This window comes from Rhinolophus sinicus, linkage group LG15 (assembly GCF_036562045.2).
Source record: "Rhinolophus sinicus isolate RSC01 linkage group LG15, ASM3656204v1, whole genome shotgun sequence".
In the NCBI taxonomy this organism is placed as follows: Eukaryota; Metazoa; Chordata; class Mammalia; order Chiroptera; family Rhinolophidae; genus Rhinolophus; species Rhinolophus sinicus.
The window spans coordinates 40,766,370-40,783,590 of NC_133764.1; the positions used below are offsets into that span (position 1 = coordinate 40,766,370).

General features: G+C 51.9%; 1 protein-coding gene across 8 annotated transcripts in view; it reads right to left on the reverse strand.

Annotated features, from left to right (window-relative positions):
• The window catches only part of CCDC57 (coiled-coil domain containing 57), a 94,131-nt gene that overhangs the window by 51,154 nt on the left and 25,756 nt on the right, over positions 1-17,221 (reverse strand). For all 8 annotated transcript variants that reach the window (XR_012492418.1, XM_074320962.1, XM_074320963.1 and 5 more), the window contains 6 exons: positions 16,575-16,733; positions 13,578-13,740; positions 13,075-13,215; positions 7,422-7,644; positions 6,651-6,794; positions 1,544-1,647 (listed from right to left, as the gene is read on the reverse strand). Coding sequence is in view for 7 of the 8 variants with exons in the window: in XM_074320962.1 (XP_074177063.1) it covers positions 1,544-1,647; positions 6,651-6,794; positions 7,422-7,644; positions 13,075-13,215; positions 13,578-13,740; positions 16,575-16,733 (934 nt within the window). In the remaining variant the exon portion in view is untranslated. The remainder of the gene's footprint in view (positions 1-1,543; positions 1,648-6,650; positions 6,795-7,421; positions 7,645-13,074; positions 13,216-13,577; positions 13,741-16,574; positions 16,734-17,221) is intronic.

Below are 17,221 nucleotides of genomic sequence, written 5' to 3' on the forward strand. Positions count from 1 at the left end.
AGACATGTAAAATCTCCTCTTTATGTTGTCTCATGAGAAACAGGTGTGCAAAAGGCAACAGGATGGCACGACACCAAATGTACGGCAAGAAGAAAAAACAGGTACGCTGGACTTCATCAAAATTAAAAACATTTGTGCTTCAAAGGACATTATCAAAGAAGCGAAAAGACAAGCCACAGAATGGGAGAAAATTTTTGCAAATCGTATATCAGATCAGGCACTTGTATCCAGAATATTAAAGAACTCTTTACAACTCAACAATAGAAAACAAATGGGCAAAGGGCTTGAACAGACATTTCTCCCAAGAAGACATACACATGGCCAACAAGCCCATGAAAAGAAGCTCAATATCATTTGTCATCAGGAAAATGTCAATCAAAACCACAGAGATCCACTTCACAGCCACCAGGACAGCCATAATAAACAAACAAACAAACAAAAATAACAAGTGTCGGTGAGGACATGGGGACATCAGAACCTCACGCACCACTGGTGGAAAAGTAAGATGGTGCGGCCACTGTGGAAAACAGTTTGGCGGCTCCTCAAACATCACTCAGAGAAGCGACCTCACAAGCCAGCAATCCTGTCCTTCCACACACCTCGAAGAACTGAAAACGGGCTTAAGAGAGCCGTGCAGGGCAGCCAGAGGTGGACACTTTGTCAAGTGAAGGGACAAAGTGTGGGGTGCTCACCGGGCCTGCCCAGTCACTAAAATGATGAGCTATGCTACGATGGATGAGCGTTATGAAAAGGGAGACAGGCCACTCACAAGTCACCCTGCGTGACTCCGGCTGCGCGAAGCTCTGAGCAGCCAGGCTCAGAGACAGGAGGAGCAGAGGCTCCAGGGCTGGGGGAGGGGATGGGCTCCATGTTTCATGGGGACAGATTCTGCTTGGACGATGAAAAACTTCTGGGAATAGACAGCGGTGACGGTTACACAATATCATGACTGTACCTCCTGTCACTGAACGGCAGGCACACTTGGAAACGGTAAGCTTTTGCTATGTACGTTTTACCACAATAGAAAAGGAGATTTTGTAAATGTGCAACAATAAAGAACAGCTGTGACCCCAGTATGGTGGAACAGGGGGGACTGTGCACATCTGTCTTGTCTGCACAGGACACCGTGACTGTGATTGCCCTGGCAGGGCAGGGCTCAGAGGACTCGCCACTGCTGCTGCATGCTCCTGCCAACCTCACACCGAGACGGGACACCACTGAAGAGTCCTGCATGGGCAGCAGGCAGCATGGCGGCAGAGAACAGGCTCCTCACTCGCCCGCCAGGGCCACCCATCGCCAGACTATCTTCTTGTCTCCCAGGCACTTCCTGAGCCTCCTGGGAAGGCACACAAGACAAACCAGCCACTCCTCACAATAACCCATCCGTTGGAGGGAAACAGGTACAGAGAGTTCCAGCGACATGTCCGAAGGCACAACAGGGCTGGCATCCAGCAGCTGGCTCCAGAGCCCGCATGCTGCCCACTCCAGGAGCACTGCCCAGTCAGACACATGCAGGGCCTGAGTGTGGGCGGGGCGGCCGTACCTTCTGCCTGAGCCGGGCTACCAGGAAGTTCAAGAGCTGTGCTCTATCTCCCAGCCTCCGGAGCGCTAATCCTGTGGACGCGCCAGCAGCAGGCACAGTTCCTCCTGTAGAGAGAGTGGTTCTGTCAGGCTCAGGTCCCCTAAGGTCATGACAGAAGGACAGCCATTGTCAGTGCTGGTCCCCCTCGATGTGAAGATGAGTAATGGCACGGGGTCTCTACGAAGACTGAGATGTGCTGGACATAAAGTATAATCCTTTGCCAAGAAAGCAGGAATTTTTACAGGAAAAGTCCAACCTTACCACCTGGTGTCTGGTGGAGGTCAAACGGCACCAGTCTCCTAGTCGTTGGGGAATTAACAGAAATGTCACACAGCCCACAAAGAAAAAAATCACAACAGACATTAGATGTTATTTTGAACTGAATTATGATGAAAACAGTGCTTATCAGAATGTAAGAAATGCATCCATAGCTGTCCTCTCAGAAATATTTACAGCCATAAAACAAACCAAAATAATAATAATAATAATAATAATAATAATAGTAGTAGTAGTAGAGAAAAGAATATTTACAGCCATAGAAGCTTATTTTAGAAAAGAAGGCTGAAAAATCCATGAGCTGAATATCCATTTCAAAATATGAGAAAAAGAACCAGCAAATAAAGTAGAAGAAAGGAATGAATAAAGCTAATGTTAGATACTGAGGAAACAGAAAATAAAAGTATAACCAAGGATCAACAAAACCAACAGTTGGTTCTTTGAAAAGGTTTTTAAAATAATAAAACCCTGGTGAGACCAGGCAAGAAAGATGGGAATAGAAACAGGGTGGTGACTGAAAAGGCCATCTCTTTAGATCCCAGAGGCTTTAAAACTCATAGGAGGAGACTGTAAGCAGCTCTATGCCAAAACTTTGACAATTTAGATTAAATGGAGAATTCTCTAGTAAATATAACATAAAAAAATGACACCCAAGGGGCCGGCCCGGTGGCTCAGGTGGTTGGAGCTCCGTGCTCCTAACTCCGAAGGCTGCTGGTTCGATTCCCACATGGGCCAGTGGGCTCTCAACCCAAGGTTGCCAGTTCAATTCCTCGAGTCCTGCAAGGGATGGTGGGCAGTGCCCCCTGCAACTAAGATTGAACACAGCACCTTGAGCTGAGCTGCCTCCCAGATGGCTCAGTTGGTTGGAGTGCGTCCTCTCAACCACAAGGTTGCCGGTTCGACTCCCGCAAGGGATGGTGGGCTGTGCCCCCTGCAACTAACAATGGCAACTGGACCTGGAGCTGAGCTGCGCCCTCTACAACTAAGACTGAAAGGACAACTTGACTTGGAAAAAAGGCCCGGAACTATACACTGTTCCCCAATAAAGTCCTGTTCTCCTTCCCCAATAAAATCTAAAAAACAAAAGAAAAAACAAAAGAAAACAGAAACAGGGAACATCTTTCAACACGTTTATGAGGCCAGAGCAACTGACATGAGCAACACGAGGAAGGGCGGTTACAGTCCAGTCCTACTCATCGGCACAAACGGAGTAATTCCCAACAAGATGCTAGTGAGAGAACATATTGCACGTCGAGTTTATTCCAGAAACACAAGGTTGGTTAACACTGGGAACCAGTGTGAGCTTCGTGCTCTGGAAGAGATGGCCATGTACACCAATGCCCTCTGTCACGGGACTGACGTGGGGGCATACACACCGGACGGCAAGGGGAAGCAGGCCCACGGCTCTGCAGCTTTCTAGTGAGATGCGGCGCTTCTGGTCCTTTCTTTCTTCCTGTATCTCCCAGCTTCAGTGCTAGAGCAGCCACAACCCAGAGACACCCATGAGCTCAGACTGGGACGAGGACCCCAGGCAAAGGGAGGCCACGGGCAGAGAGCCTCTGACTCCATAATCCCTGTGCACACGGGCACCCGGGAGACAGGGACCCCACCCTGCACTCTTCAAACGACAGCAGCCCTCCCAGTGAGAGCATGTGGGGAGGGAGGTGTGCAGGGTGGGGGGAAGAGGGGGCACAGAAAGTGATTCCTAAGTCGTGTGCAGCGTCCCTGAGGAGCCTGTGCGCAGTCTAGTAGCATCCGCACAGCCCAAGCTTCGAGAGCCGGGCTCTGCGGCACAATACCACCCAGGCCTTGCACAGCCTCTGGCGCTAGGCCGACAGGACGGGCATCGCCAAGGCCCTGGAGAGTAAGTGCACATTTGAGCCCAGACCAAGAGCGTGGGCAAAGGTGGGCAGCCTAACCAAGTACAGGTAGGACTAAAAGAGATTTGGTAAGAACCAGACTTTAGAACATGACACTCAAAACATCCAGTAATAGAATCCAACATTATCCATCACACCAACAACCAGGAAAATCTCAGCTTCGATGGTAAAAGGTACCAACAAAATGACACAAGTGTTGGAACTATGTGATAAGGATTTCAACGCAACTGCAACAAGCAATCCGATACACTCTTAAAATAAATGGAAAAATGAGTCTCAGCAAAGGAGTAAAAGATATAAAGAAAAACAAAATGGAAATTTTAGAACTGAAATTAAAATAAACACCTCACTGGATGGGCTCAATATCAGAATGGAGATGACAGAAGAAAGAATTGGTGAACCTGAAGAGGGATAATAGAAATTATCCAATCTAAACAATAGAGAAAACAGATGGAAAAGTAATAACAGAGCCTCAGGGACCTGTGGGAGAATAACAACAGATTTTACCTTTTTTTAATCATCGGACAAAGTCCCAGAAAGAAAAAAAGAGCATGAAAAAATACTTGAAAAAATAATGGTTGAAAACTCAAATTTGGCAAAAGACATAAACCTTCAGATTCAATGCCAAATAGGATAAGCCAAAGAAATTTATGCCCAGACACATCACACATTTCTGAGACTAAAGACGGCCTCTCGGAAGCAGGACCTACAAGGAACTGATTCAAGTGGTGACGGCGTTCTCCTCAGAAATGCTCACCTGACTTCTCACAGGAAGGAAGTGACACAATGTATTTAGTGCGAGAAGCAAACAACTGTCAGCTCCTCACGTTATCCCAGTGAGTACGTTCTTCAGGGATGAAGGGGAAACAGAGACATCGCAGAAAAAGGAAAACTGAAGTCCACCTGCTGTCAAAGAACTGCCGAAGGAAGTACTTCAGGCGGAAGGGCACTGACAGCGGAACGGAACAGGACGCCAGGCATACGGAAGCGTCACGGAAAGGCGAACATCCCAGCACCTGCGGCAGGTGATGTCGCTCCTCTCGAGTTTTTAAAATGACGTTCGACAGCTAACAGGTGCAAATGAGAATCCTGTGTGATGTGGTTCTTGGTGCATGGGGAGATGGCCTCTGTGACAACAAAGGGGACGGAGGGGCCTGACCGGTGGTGAGGCTTCCGTGTTCCACCTGAGACGGTAAAGTGCTGACACAGTTGACTGTGACGCATAAGTATACTGTAATCTCTGGAGCAACCATCAGAACAGCTACCCAAAGAAATACACTGAAAAAGTGTAGATAAAACAGGACACTAAGCAATGTTCAAGTAACCCACAGGTAGCAGAAAAGAGAAAGCTGAGGAACTGAAAACAAACATTAAATGGCAGGCTTGATCCTAATGGCAATAAGTGCCCCAAGTGTAAAGGGCACACATGTATCAGTTAGAAAATATTAGCCAAATGGATGGAGAAAACTGACCTGGCTGTATGCTGCCTTCAATAAATTCACTTCAAATAAGATGACGGAGGTAGGATGACGAAGACACAGCACGCACACACTAAAGAAAGAATGTTTGCTCAGCGACCTAACTGGTATCAGATGGAGTGCCCTTCAGAGAAAGAAAGTTGCCAGCATAAACTACGTGATGACATAAGCGTCAATTCACCCAGGAAACCTAACAATTCTAGAGGTATAGATCTGGCAACAAAGATTCAAAATACATTGAGCAAAAACTGACAGAATCGTGACAAAAAATACAGATTTGTATCACAATAGGAATAAGAAGAAACTTCCTATGAAGAAAAAAAGGTCAACAAACATTAAACTTAAAAGTGAAATGATGAAAGTTTTTCCAAGATCAGGAAGAAGTCCGCTATTACTGACACCCTTTGGAGAGCCCGGCAGGAGAAATAACAGAAGAAGAAATAAAAGACAGCAGCCCTGGGAAAGAAGAGCCTCCCAGGACCTGAGACGAGCCGACGCAGGCACAGTCCTGCTGCTTTCCTCTCCTTCCTGAACAGCGACCCTATGAGCCGCTCAGTGGGTGGCGTGAGGGGGTGCCGGGACTGTGTCTGGTGACCCTGGGTGGGCTATCCAGCTGGGGACAGCACCCTAGCCAGGTGAGGGGCGCCTGTGTGGTGGGCAGCCTGGCTTGGTGGTCAGAGCACGGACAGGGCCAGGGAGGCGCCCACAGAGCGGGCCTGTGTGGGGAGGGGTGGCGGCCACAGTGGGAGGCTGCCGACGTCCAGGGAAGTAAGTACTGTGAGAGCGGAGCCCGGCTTCTCATGTCGGAAAAGGAAGTCAGAAAAATGGAACAGGAGAAAACGAGAAGGGACCCTGTGATGTTGGACTAAGCACAGAGGAACAGGCTGACCGCTACATTTGTCTTCAAATTAACACCTTCTGTTCACCAAGAGGCACCAGTAAAGACGTCAATGCCTGTTGTTTAAGATCAGCCTGTGGCATTTGCTATGGCGGCCTAAGCAGACTCAGGCCCCAGAGACACAGAAAAAGGTGGTCACCTCACTGACAGGATGACGCGAAGTTAAGCCATAACCAGATGTCCTATGGGCTCAGCACAACGGCTACCATGAGAAGGACCGATGACGCTAAATGGTGGCGGGACGGAGACTTGGCTGCCCCAGGCCTGCTCACAGGGTGTGCAAACATGGAGAGCGGCCGGGCGTTGTCACCAAGCATCGTGTAGGAGAAGCAGAGCACAGAAGTTACAGCATGGGATTCTGTTCCGTGAAAATGGAAACTGAACTGCAGGGTGAGGGTCGACGCCCGGCTGACGGGGGTGCTGGTGACGGGGCCCGATGTCGGCATGGTCCCCACACCGGACTTTCTGGGGATTTGCATTGCAGTTTAGAAAAAAGACTGACAGAGTGTGTGCCACAACGGGACAGGGACTCTCACCTGTGGCTCCTGCTGAGGTGCTGACACTGGGCTGAATGTCAGCATTAGACAAGGACGCCCTCGAAGGCTCTTCCAGCTGTTCTTCCAGGGTTTTAAATTTATGCTTCAGGTTTTGTATTTCTGCTTCAAGGGCCAGAACGTAATCTGCCAAAAAACCCCACCAAAACCATAAGCACAGGTGACACATGGGCACACGCATTCCTGTCTCATTAGTGTAACCGAGCTCTGTCTGCTCGTGTCACTGACCCCCCACACTGTCCCCGTGCACCCATGTGCCATCCTCCCCCCATCACTCACTGGGCTTCCCATGGAGGGCTCAGCAATCGGCAACAAACCCGTAACTCTCCCACAACCCCACGAGCCGTGCACAGACGCAACAACCGTACCCTGAGCGCAGAGCCATCTCAGCAGCCTGGTGTCCCTCCACCCATGGCCACACATAGATCCCACTCTGAACAGGCGGGTGCCCACCTCCGCCTGGCAAGGACACTCCAGGAGAGCGCTCACTCGCCCAGCACCATCTGAAGCTGACTCTGGTTTCTAAGGGTGTCAAGCATGTATTCATCCCTCACTTTTTTTCCCACTTTACCAACAAAACGTTTTTATCCCACATATAAAAACTGATGTGCGATCCCTTCTCTTGGAGGAAGAGCAGCCATCATACTTTGAAGTAATTCATGAAAGGGATGTACACACATCCCTCCAACGGATACCTACTCTGGACCCAGCGGAGCCTGACCCGGCCCTGCTGCGCCCTCCAGGCCCACTCACCAGGAGTGGTGGCAGCTGCCGCCGCCTTAGTGTCAGGCTGCTGTGTGGCCTCGATCTCCCCTCCTAGCCGGGCAGAAGGAAGGGCGTGGCCGCTTAGAGCTTCCATCTCTGTCCTCATCTGGGCAACAGCGTCTCGCAAGCTTGTGTTCTGCTCCTGGAGCCGCCGGATCTCACTAGATGGAAAACTCTGACTGATTTCTTCTTCCTGATGCCTTAGGAGCATCTGTCAGATACAGAAAAAGAAACACAATGGTTGTGGCTACAAGAGAGACCAGTCTCTGCACGTCCAACGTCTTCCCACCCTCTGGGTCCCTGCTGTCCCCATCGGTCCTCCAGGCGTGTAGGGACCTTCCTTTCTAAATGGACAGAAGTATGAAAACATCTCTTTTTCGTCTAGCTTACACAAGATAAGACTGCTGGTTTTCAAAGGTAACTTTTACTGAGAAATTTGGGCACCCTTCCTTTTCAGTCAAAAGTCATCAGTCACCCGCTGGAGTGGCTGTAATAAGAAAGACAGTAACAAGTGCAGGCAAAGGCGTGGAGGACGGACCCTGCACACGTACACAGCAGCCACGGAAAGTCTGGCGGGTCCTCACACAGGGTTGTCGTGACCCAGCAATTCCAGTCCTAGGTAAATACTTGAAAGAACTGAACAGGTATGAAAACAGAAACTTGCCCATACACGTCCACTGCAGCACTGCTCACAGTAGCTCACAGACACCCTGAAATGTCCACTAATGACCAATGCAAATGCAAAAACAAACTGTAACTCAGTGGGATGCTGTTTGGCCACAAAAAGGAATCAAGTTCTGACACACGCTACCACACGGAAGAGCCATGAAGACATCACACTAAGTGACAGGGACTTTAAGGCACTCAACGTTACACAGATGCTCAAGGATTTAAAGAAAAACAAGAACAGACACGGAAAAGAAATGGGAGGTATTAAAAAAAGAAGCACCTGGCATGTGTAGGGATGAAAAACACATCATCTGAATCAAGAACCACCTGGATGGGACCGGAGTCAGAGCAGGCCAGACACCGCAGAGGAAAGAGTGGTGACTGTAAACACAGCAAACATTCGAACAAGCAGAGCGACAGACCAGAAGGGGACCATGACTAGCGCCTCGGCGGCCTCGGCAGCAACAGGAGCCGCGCCACGCAGTGAGCAAGAACCCGAGTGCTTTATGACATAGTGGACAAAAATTTTCAAATGTGATGAACACATTAAGTCCACAGGTCCAAGAAGTCCCATGAACCTGCAGCAAAATAAACACAGACAAAGCACCCCACAGAGCATCAGAGGCAACCGGTACAAATCAGTGACGCAGAGAAAACTAAGAGAGGCGAGAGGAGAGGTGCCTGGGTTCCACGCAGAGGGGCAAATGCTGCCCTGTCCTGAGATGCTGGGACCCAGAGGCCGAGGTGGCAGCACCCAACACGCAGAGGAAATGCAGCACCTCAGACCCCTGGTTGGCAAGATACCCTCCAATGCGATGGCCGTGATGGGCTCCACGGCTATGGACATGCCCACTGGCCATGACACCTAGAAAATCAGACACCACTGTATGATTCTAGGAAGCCACTGTCTTCAGACACCAGCACAGAGTGGGGACGCCTGGGTGCAGGGACGGATGGCATGAGTGCTGTGGCCCGCGCAGCTCTGAGTCCAAGCTCAGCCACACCCTGTCCGATGTCCACCTGCAGAAGGTCCCTGCCTCCTCCCACAGGCCGCGGCTGTCCCAAATGCCCGAGCACGGATATCCCGACACAGGAAGGAACACCACCCCAGGACGCAGTGCCCGAGGCCTTCCGACTTCTCCCACCTGTGGCCGCTGGCTCCCAGGTGGTCTGTGAGGGACAGAGCAGCTGTGGAGGGGCTGCCAACAGGACCGAGTGGCCTGGCGCCTGTGCGGCACCGACACATACAACTCATCATCCCAAGGCCACTCGTACGAGGCTGGCTCCTGACGTGCAGGCCGGACAATGCGGGACTCTGCCGTCTGCGGTGTGCTGCAAGAATGTCAACGGTACGAGAAACACCTAATGCAGGAGCGGATAAAAGGACTCGGTGCGGGGCAGGCGCACGTGCAGGAATATACGAGACACGGAGACAGTCAAGCAGAAGGAGAACACAGAGGTCGGGTCTTGCTGAGCAGGGCCTGTCTTCCTCCTTGTAAGGAGTAATGAGTAACGCCGGCATCCACTTCCGAGCCTCCCATGGGGCAGCACATGCTGGGTCACAGCACCCATCGTGCTTTGCGAGGGGCACCACCACAAGGGTGGGGGACCTGGGACCCGGGGTCACAGGTGGATCCCACCCTGGTTGCCTCCCAATCAGTGACGTGCACAGCGCCAGCACATGTTCACCAGGTCCCAAGTCACTCTAGGTGCTAACAGGCACGTAGCAGACGGCGCTCACTGATCTCTGCAGAAGCTTGGCAAGATCGAGCCAGCGGATTCCAGAGACCAGTGTGCCAACCTAACACTCTGCTGGTGGCCACATGAGACTTTCTCTCCCAGATGAAGCTGTTTTCCTCTGCTTGTCACCGTCCCCGCTTTTCACAGGCTTCCTAAAGTCATCCACGGGCTCCTATGACCTGCCCTGCTCTGTACCCAGCTCGTACCCTGGGCCCAGCGCTCACCCTGACACTGTACACTGGAGGGGCGACACGGGTGTGTGCCCACACCTGCTCCACTCCTGCACATTACACAGGATGGCACGCTGGAGGGACATGGTGCGGTGCCTGGTCACCTCACTCAAATTCTTCCCCTGCCACCATGGGGCAGGACGGACATCCTCATCTGTGGAATGGGGACGACAGTATCAGCCTCCAGGTACCAGGGTGGCCGGTGGCTCTGGGGGGGGGGCACAACCATGTCATCCCAACCAAGCCTCAGCTGTACAGGCCACACGTTGTCCCCCTGCGGCCGTGGAGAGGAGGGACCTGCACCACGGTCCCTTGAACGGTCACTGCAGGGTCACCAACAGCTCCTGCTGGGGCTCTATATCCATAACTGCCAAGCGGGCTGTGGGCAGGTGCAGACATGTGCCCAGTAGGACCATGGAGGCTCAGCTCTGTGCCACCAGCTACCTCCCACTGCAATTTACATCCTATTGCTACTGAAGACTCAATCTCTGCCCAGAGGCCCACAGAACCCCGGCAGTGCGACCCACCCTCACCGGCTGTCTGCGGTCACACCTGCCAGGGTTATAATCCTGGGAGGTGGGATGTGGTCACACCTGACAGTTACCCCAAGAGTGGGACGCGGTCACACCCAACAGTTACCCCAGGAGGCAGGACAAGGTCACACCCGACTGTTACCCCAAGAGGTGGGACGCGGTCACACCTGACAGTTACCCCAGGAGGCAGGACGTGGTCACACCCGACAGTTACTCCAAAAGGTGGGATGCAGTCACACCCAACAGTAACCCCAGGAGGCAGGACACAGTCACACCTAGCACAGTTAAGCCCCCAGGAGGCAGGACGCGGTCACACCCGGCAGTTACCCCAGGAGGCAAGACACAGTCACACCTGACAGTTACCCCAGGATGTGGGACACGGTCACACCTGACAGTTACCCCAGGAGGTGGGACATGGTCACACCTAGCGCAGTTAAGCCCCCAGGAGGCAGGACGCGGTCACACCCAGCACAGTTAAGCCCCCAGGAGGCAGGACACAGTCACACCTGACAGTTACCCAGGAGGTGGGACACAGTCACACCTGACAGTTACCCCAGGAGGCAGGATGCGGTCACCCCCGGCACAGTTACCCCAGGAGGCAGGACACGGTCACAACTGACATGGTTATCCCAGGAGACGTGAAGTGGGAAGTGCAGGGGTGGCGACACCTGTAGTTTCTGGCTCTAAACTTGGTCCCACTGTCTTTGGAACTGTGTTGAAGCCCCCTCCCCACCATCCTGGCTGGAGCCTGTCTCTCCATCAAGACTGGCCCTTGGCCAGCAGGTAGCCTCCACTTGCCTCACTGCCAGGGCCCATGGCCAGGTGCCCTCTGCACAACCAGAGCTGTGGGACCCATTTCCTAGGGATGGGTGGGTGCTGGTGTCGCTGGCCCCCAGGCCCACTGCTAAGATTCTCTGTTTACCTAACAAAGCAAACAGCCACTGACAGGCCCCCTGGGCCACTGAGCTGGTGCTTGGAGATAAACGTCTTCTTTTAATTGCCAGCCTGTGGGGGATACACCGAAGGAAAACATGGAGGGTGACACAGATGAAAAGCAGCATTTGCTTTGTTTCTGTGCCCTACAGAAGGTCCCTGTGTGACAAGGACCCATGCAAAAGCCCCTGCTATGGGCCCCCCACCAGGCCCCACTGACCACGAGTCCCCAGGATGGGGGTGGGACCCAGACGTGTGCACTTTTGTAAGCGATGGATATACTCTGTATGGACCTTGTTGGAAGGGTGGGCCGCATGGCTACATTTGTGTCAACCATACACTTAAGATCTGTGCATTTCACAGTGTGTAAATATAACCCATTTTAAAAAACCACTACCAGGGCCGGCCCGGGGGCTCAGGTGGTTGGAGCTCCATGCTCCTAACTCCGAAGGCTGCAGGTTTGATTCCCACATGGGCCAGTGGGCTCTCAACCCAAGGTTGCTGGTTCAAATACTCAAGTCCCACAAGGGATGGTGGGCTCTGCCCCCTGCAACTAAGATTGAACACGGCACCTTGAGCTGAGCTGCCGCTGAGCTCCCAGATGGCTCAGTTGGTTGGAGCGCGTCCTCTCAACCACAAGGCTGCCGGTTTGACTCCCGCAAGGGATGGTGGGCTGTGCCCCCTGCAACTAGCAATGGCAACTGGACCTGGAGCTGAGCTGTGCCCTCCACAACTAAGACTGAAAGGACAACAACTTGACTTGGAAAAAAGTCCTGGAAGTACACACTGTTCCCCAATAAAGTCCTGTTCCCCTTAAAAAAAAAGAAAAAAAACTCATCAAACTGTACATTTAAAAAAAAAAAACCACCACCAACAACAAAAACCTGCAGAGAAAAGCAAGAACCACTCACAGGCCTAGAACGATCCTCGCTCATCAGCCCGTCAGCTCCTCCTGCTCTCTCGTTCCCCAGCGTCGCACTGTCCCTCTGGTACCTCTGGCCGTGGCCCATGGCCATGTGGGGCTGGACCCCAGCTGTGCTCCTTCCAAGTGACAGCTCAGGCTCAGTACTTAGGGGGCCTGCGTCTCAGCTGCCTTGGTACCTACGTCAGTCAGAGATTTAAAGACTAGACAGACGTGAGCTCTGAGGGCTGAACCAGGCACAAGGATGCACTCAATAAGCTCTGGCCACCACTGTCACTACCTGCTGAGCCCGGGGCTTCAAGACAGGGTCACAGCACAAAGCAACCCCTGCCGGTTCTGGGGACATACCACTGCCACAACGTCCCACTAACTGTCTGCCACGGCATAGTAGTAGAACCGGGATTTTTAGAGATTTCAAACGCTGCAGAAACAAAGAAGATTCTGGGTACAGACCACACTTACTCCATTTGTGCAGTCACGTAGGAAGGAACACAACTGAAGAACCAACCACGTGGTTCTGTTAGGTCCTATTTTCCCACGGCTACCCTGAGAGCAGGTTCTGGGACACTGGGCGCTGAGGAGGGGTGTTTCCCAGGTGGGAAGGGGGCACTAACCTGTGCCTTGTCCTCGTCCTCGGGGAGGAGCCCGCGTGTCCTCAGCACCTGCACGGCCTGGTCTCTCTCTAGGGTCACAGCCTTCAGCAGCACCTCCTGGTCACACAGCTTCCGCTCCGCCTCCTGGAGCTTGGCGGCAGCCTGGGCAAAAGGTGGGACTCAGTCCACCTGGGGCGGGTGCGGAGGGAGCAGTGCCAGCCTTCCGGGTGGAGAAGGCCGGCGTCACACCCACGAGGAGATGTGCCACGGGAGCCACCGGCTGTGGGGGCCATCACCCAGCCCACTGCACTGGTCAGTGGGGGAAACAGCCAATGAACCTCAGTGTGAGGCTGCTGAGCCAGGCGGGCACATCCACCACTGCAGCTCTTGTTACAAATCAAAGTGCTCCATGAGGTCCAAGGTCACGGTGAGAGCCCAAGCGGCCTCCGTGGCTCCCAGTGCATGCCCAGGTCCTCCTTCCACAGGACACCGGCGACAGCCATGGTGGGGCCCTGGGCACACACCTGCTCCCTGGCCACAGTCAGGCCCTGGATCAGCTCCTCGGACTTCCGGTAGTGGTCCCTCTCGATGCTGGCACAGAGGTGCTGCCAGTCCAGGCCCAGCTGCACCTTCTCGCGCTCCAGGCTCTGCTCCCTTTCTGCCGCCAGAGACAGCTGCTGCTGGTACCTGGGGCGTCACAACCACGGCACATTAACCTTTCCCTCGGCAGTAACGCAGGCCATGGGGGCACAGAGCCGCAGACACTGGAGAGGGTGTAGAGCCGCGACAGGATGCGGAAAGCCCTGGACGAGAACCAGACTGGCTCGCAGAGTGCCGCTGGGGGCTCTGCACGGCCGCCCTGAGTGTGGCAGCGGTGACAGAAAGGCATGGTCACTTGTGGGATTGGGTGGTGTTGTACAAGCCTCCCTCCCGCCCACTGGCCTCAAGGAAACAGCTACCGTGCTATGAGGGCCACGCAGCTGGCACCCAAAGGTGCCTCTAGGGCTGAGCACGACCCCAGGCACAGCCAGCAAGGAAATGGAGACCCAGCCCTACAGCCACTGGACATGACCTCTCAGGCAACTTGAATGGGCCGGGAAGGGGACCACAGCCCCAGAGGACAGGGTGGCCTAGTGACAGCTTGGTTTCAGCCTCATGAGGCCCTAAGCAGGGACTCATTGAGCCGTGCCCGGACGCCTGAGCACAGAACTGGAAATAAATGGGATTGATTAAAGCATTCAGTGTGTGGTGATTTGTGGCAGGGCAACAATAAAGTAATACACAACAGGTCTAGAACCCACAGAGACCGCAATCTGCAGTCTGGTATCCTGAACCTGGCTACGTCACCGTTCACACAAGAAGGCGGAAAAGACACAGAGCTTGTCCCCTACGAATGGACCCCTGAAGAGAAACGATGAGAGGACACAACAGGACAGGGCTCCTCGCCACAGAAACACAGGGGTGGAGGCAGCAGAGAAATACTCTAAGTCAGCGATTAGAAATCCATTTAAGGGTCAAAGGCAGCCATGCGCGTCATGAGAAGAGAAATGAAAAGTAAAATGTCTGAAGTGGAAAACTCACCAGCCGACCAGCAGGGCAGACACAGAGGGGAGAACGGCCGGCGACCTGGTGGGACATTATCACGCAGACATGCGCTGACACACATGCAACAGAAAGGCCCAGAAGGGGATGGGCAGGGTCTATAAACGCAGCAGGACACACAGCCTCAGCAAGACACACCACAACCCAATTGCTGCAATTCAATAATAGAGAAACGTGAAGTGGAGAGAGAGGCACAGTCTGTGCAGGGAACAGAGTGACCACACAGCTCCCACGAGAAACTCCGGACGCTGGGAGACACAGAAGCAGCCTCGACAGGCTGAAGGAAAGAACTGCCGCCCCAGAGTTTTTTCATGTAGTGAAAAGGCTTCTGAAAGGTAAAGGCCAGAAATTTCAGACAAATCAGGTCTGAGGTAACTGAGAAGCAGGGGAGCCGCACTACAGGGATGGGAGAGGAAGCTTGGGGCTGGAGAAAAAGGGGACCTTACGGAAACTCTGAACCTGACTTTCTAAAACTGAAAAGCATCCGGAATAAATATCAGAAAAAGTATAAAACTTTTGTTCTCATTTTTAAGTTTTTAATTAAAGAATAGTTGGTTGATCAAAACAAAAATATATATGTAACTAAATATATAAAAGTAAAATGTATGACAACTACTAAAGAAGAGGTAAAAAAAGAAATAAAGGTTAAAGGACTTTATATTACACATAAAGAGGTATATATTTAAAGGTAAACTGTGCATATTACAAACCTTAGAACAATCACTAAATAAGGAAAACAAAGAGATTTTATAAGACAACAGTGAAAAGAAAATGGAATCCTAAAGAATACACTATATTTTTAAAGAAAGAAAAAAACTTAAAAACATGAGGAAAACAGGAAACAAATAGCAAGTTGGAGATTTAAACCCAAACATAACAACAGCACTAAATTATCTGCAATGAGCAGGCAGAGATTGTCACACGAAATCAAAACAGCATGACTCAGCCAAACACATGGACAGGAAATGTACTTTAAGTACTACGCACCATCAGAGTCAAAGGTGGGAGACGTGCCATGCAGACTCTGAGCATGAAAAGCTTCAGTCAGAGGGGACTGAGGCATGAGGAAGGCCACCAGAAGTGGGTGGGCAGTTCATCCAGGAGCCATGACAATCCAGTGCGGGGGCACTGGGGAAAGATGTCAAGGGCACAGAATTGGCAGCTGAAGGACAGCTGACCCACAACTAGCGGTGTAGATCACACTCACACCCACACACCCAACTAACAGAACAGGCGGCAAGGACACAGGAGGCAACACTGCCAGCACCAACGTGGCCTCAGCAATGTTTACGGAGCCGGAACCCAAGGGTGGGACCCGTGGTTTTCAAGCCCATGTTAGACAGCCACTGAGAGATGACATGCTCTGAGGCCACAAAACAAGCAGGTACAGAAAAGTTAACATCAAACAGAATATGTCCTCTGTCCAGATCAGAATTAAATTAGAAACCAGTAACAAAATGCTATCTAGAAATCTGAAAGCAACACACTTCTAAATACCCCACGGGAAAAAGAAATCACAAGGGTAATTAGAAAATATTTTCAGCTGAATAATATCAAAATCTGTAGGATGCAGCTAAGCAGTGCTTGAAAGAAAATACAGCATTAAATGCTTATATTTCTTACAAAAGGGAAATGGTCCAAAAACCAATAAGCTAAGATTCACCATTAGAGGCTATTGAATATCAAATTAAAGGTGAAGGAAGTAGAAGAAAGAAAATAATAAAACCAAGAGTAAGTGTCAATGAAATGGGACAAAAACAATTGAGAAAAACTCTATTTCTATGTGTTTCCTGTCTTTCTCCCCCAATAAGGTGTGACACTGGGGCCTTGGTTCTGCTCCATTTTGCACCCGCAGCGCCTAGGGCAGTGCCTGGCCCCAGGAGGCGCTCGATGGAAAGGTGGGCCTTGGGGACAGTCACCTTGCCATGTCCTGCTGGCACTTGGCGAGCTGCGCCTTGAGCTCCGCCTCTTCCTCCTGCAGCGACTGGACCTGCAGGTCTTTGGAGGTCATGTCCCGGGAGAGCTGAGCGACCTGGGCATCCCAGCCGGACCTCAGAGCTGCTGCCTCCTCCCGGAGTCTGAACAAGAAGGGGGCTGTGAGGTGGGCGGCTCTGCACCTGCTCCGTCAAGCTCTCTTACTCGGCGCCTCCAACACACACGCATTCACACCCACACACACACCACATACACTCTCACACACATTCACACACACACACACCATGTACACTCACACACACATTCACACACACACCACGTACACACACACGCACACACCACACACTCTCACACACGTGCACACACCAAACACACACCACACACTCTCACACACGTGCACACACCACACACACACCACATACTCTCACACACACCACACACCACACACACACCACATACTCTCACACATGCACACACACCACACACACCACACACCACACACACACCACACACTCTCACACATGTGCACACATGTTGATGTAATCGCTCTATTTCATTATTAGCTATTGTCGCTGACCTCTTACTGTACCGAACCTATAAATCAGACTTCATCATAGGTGTACACATACGG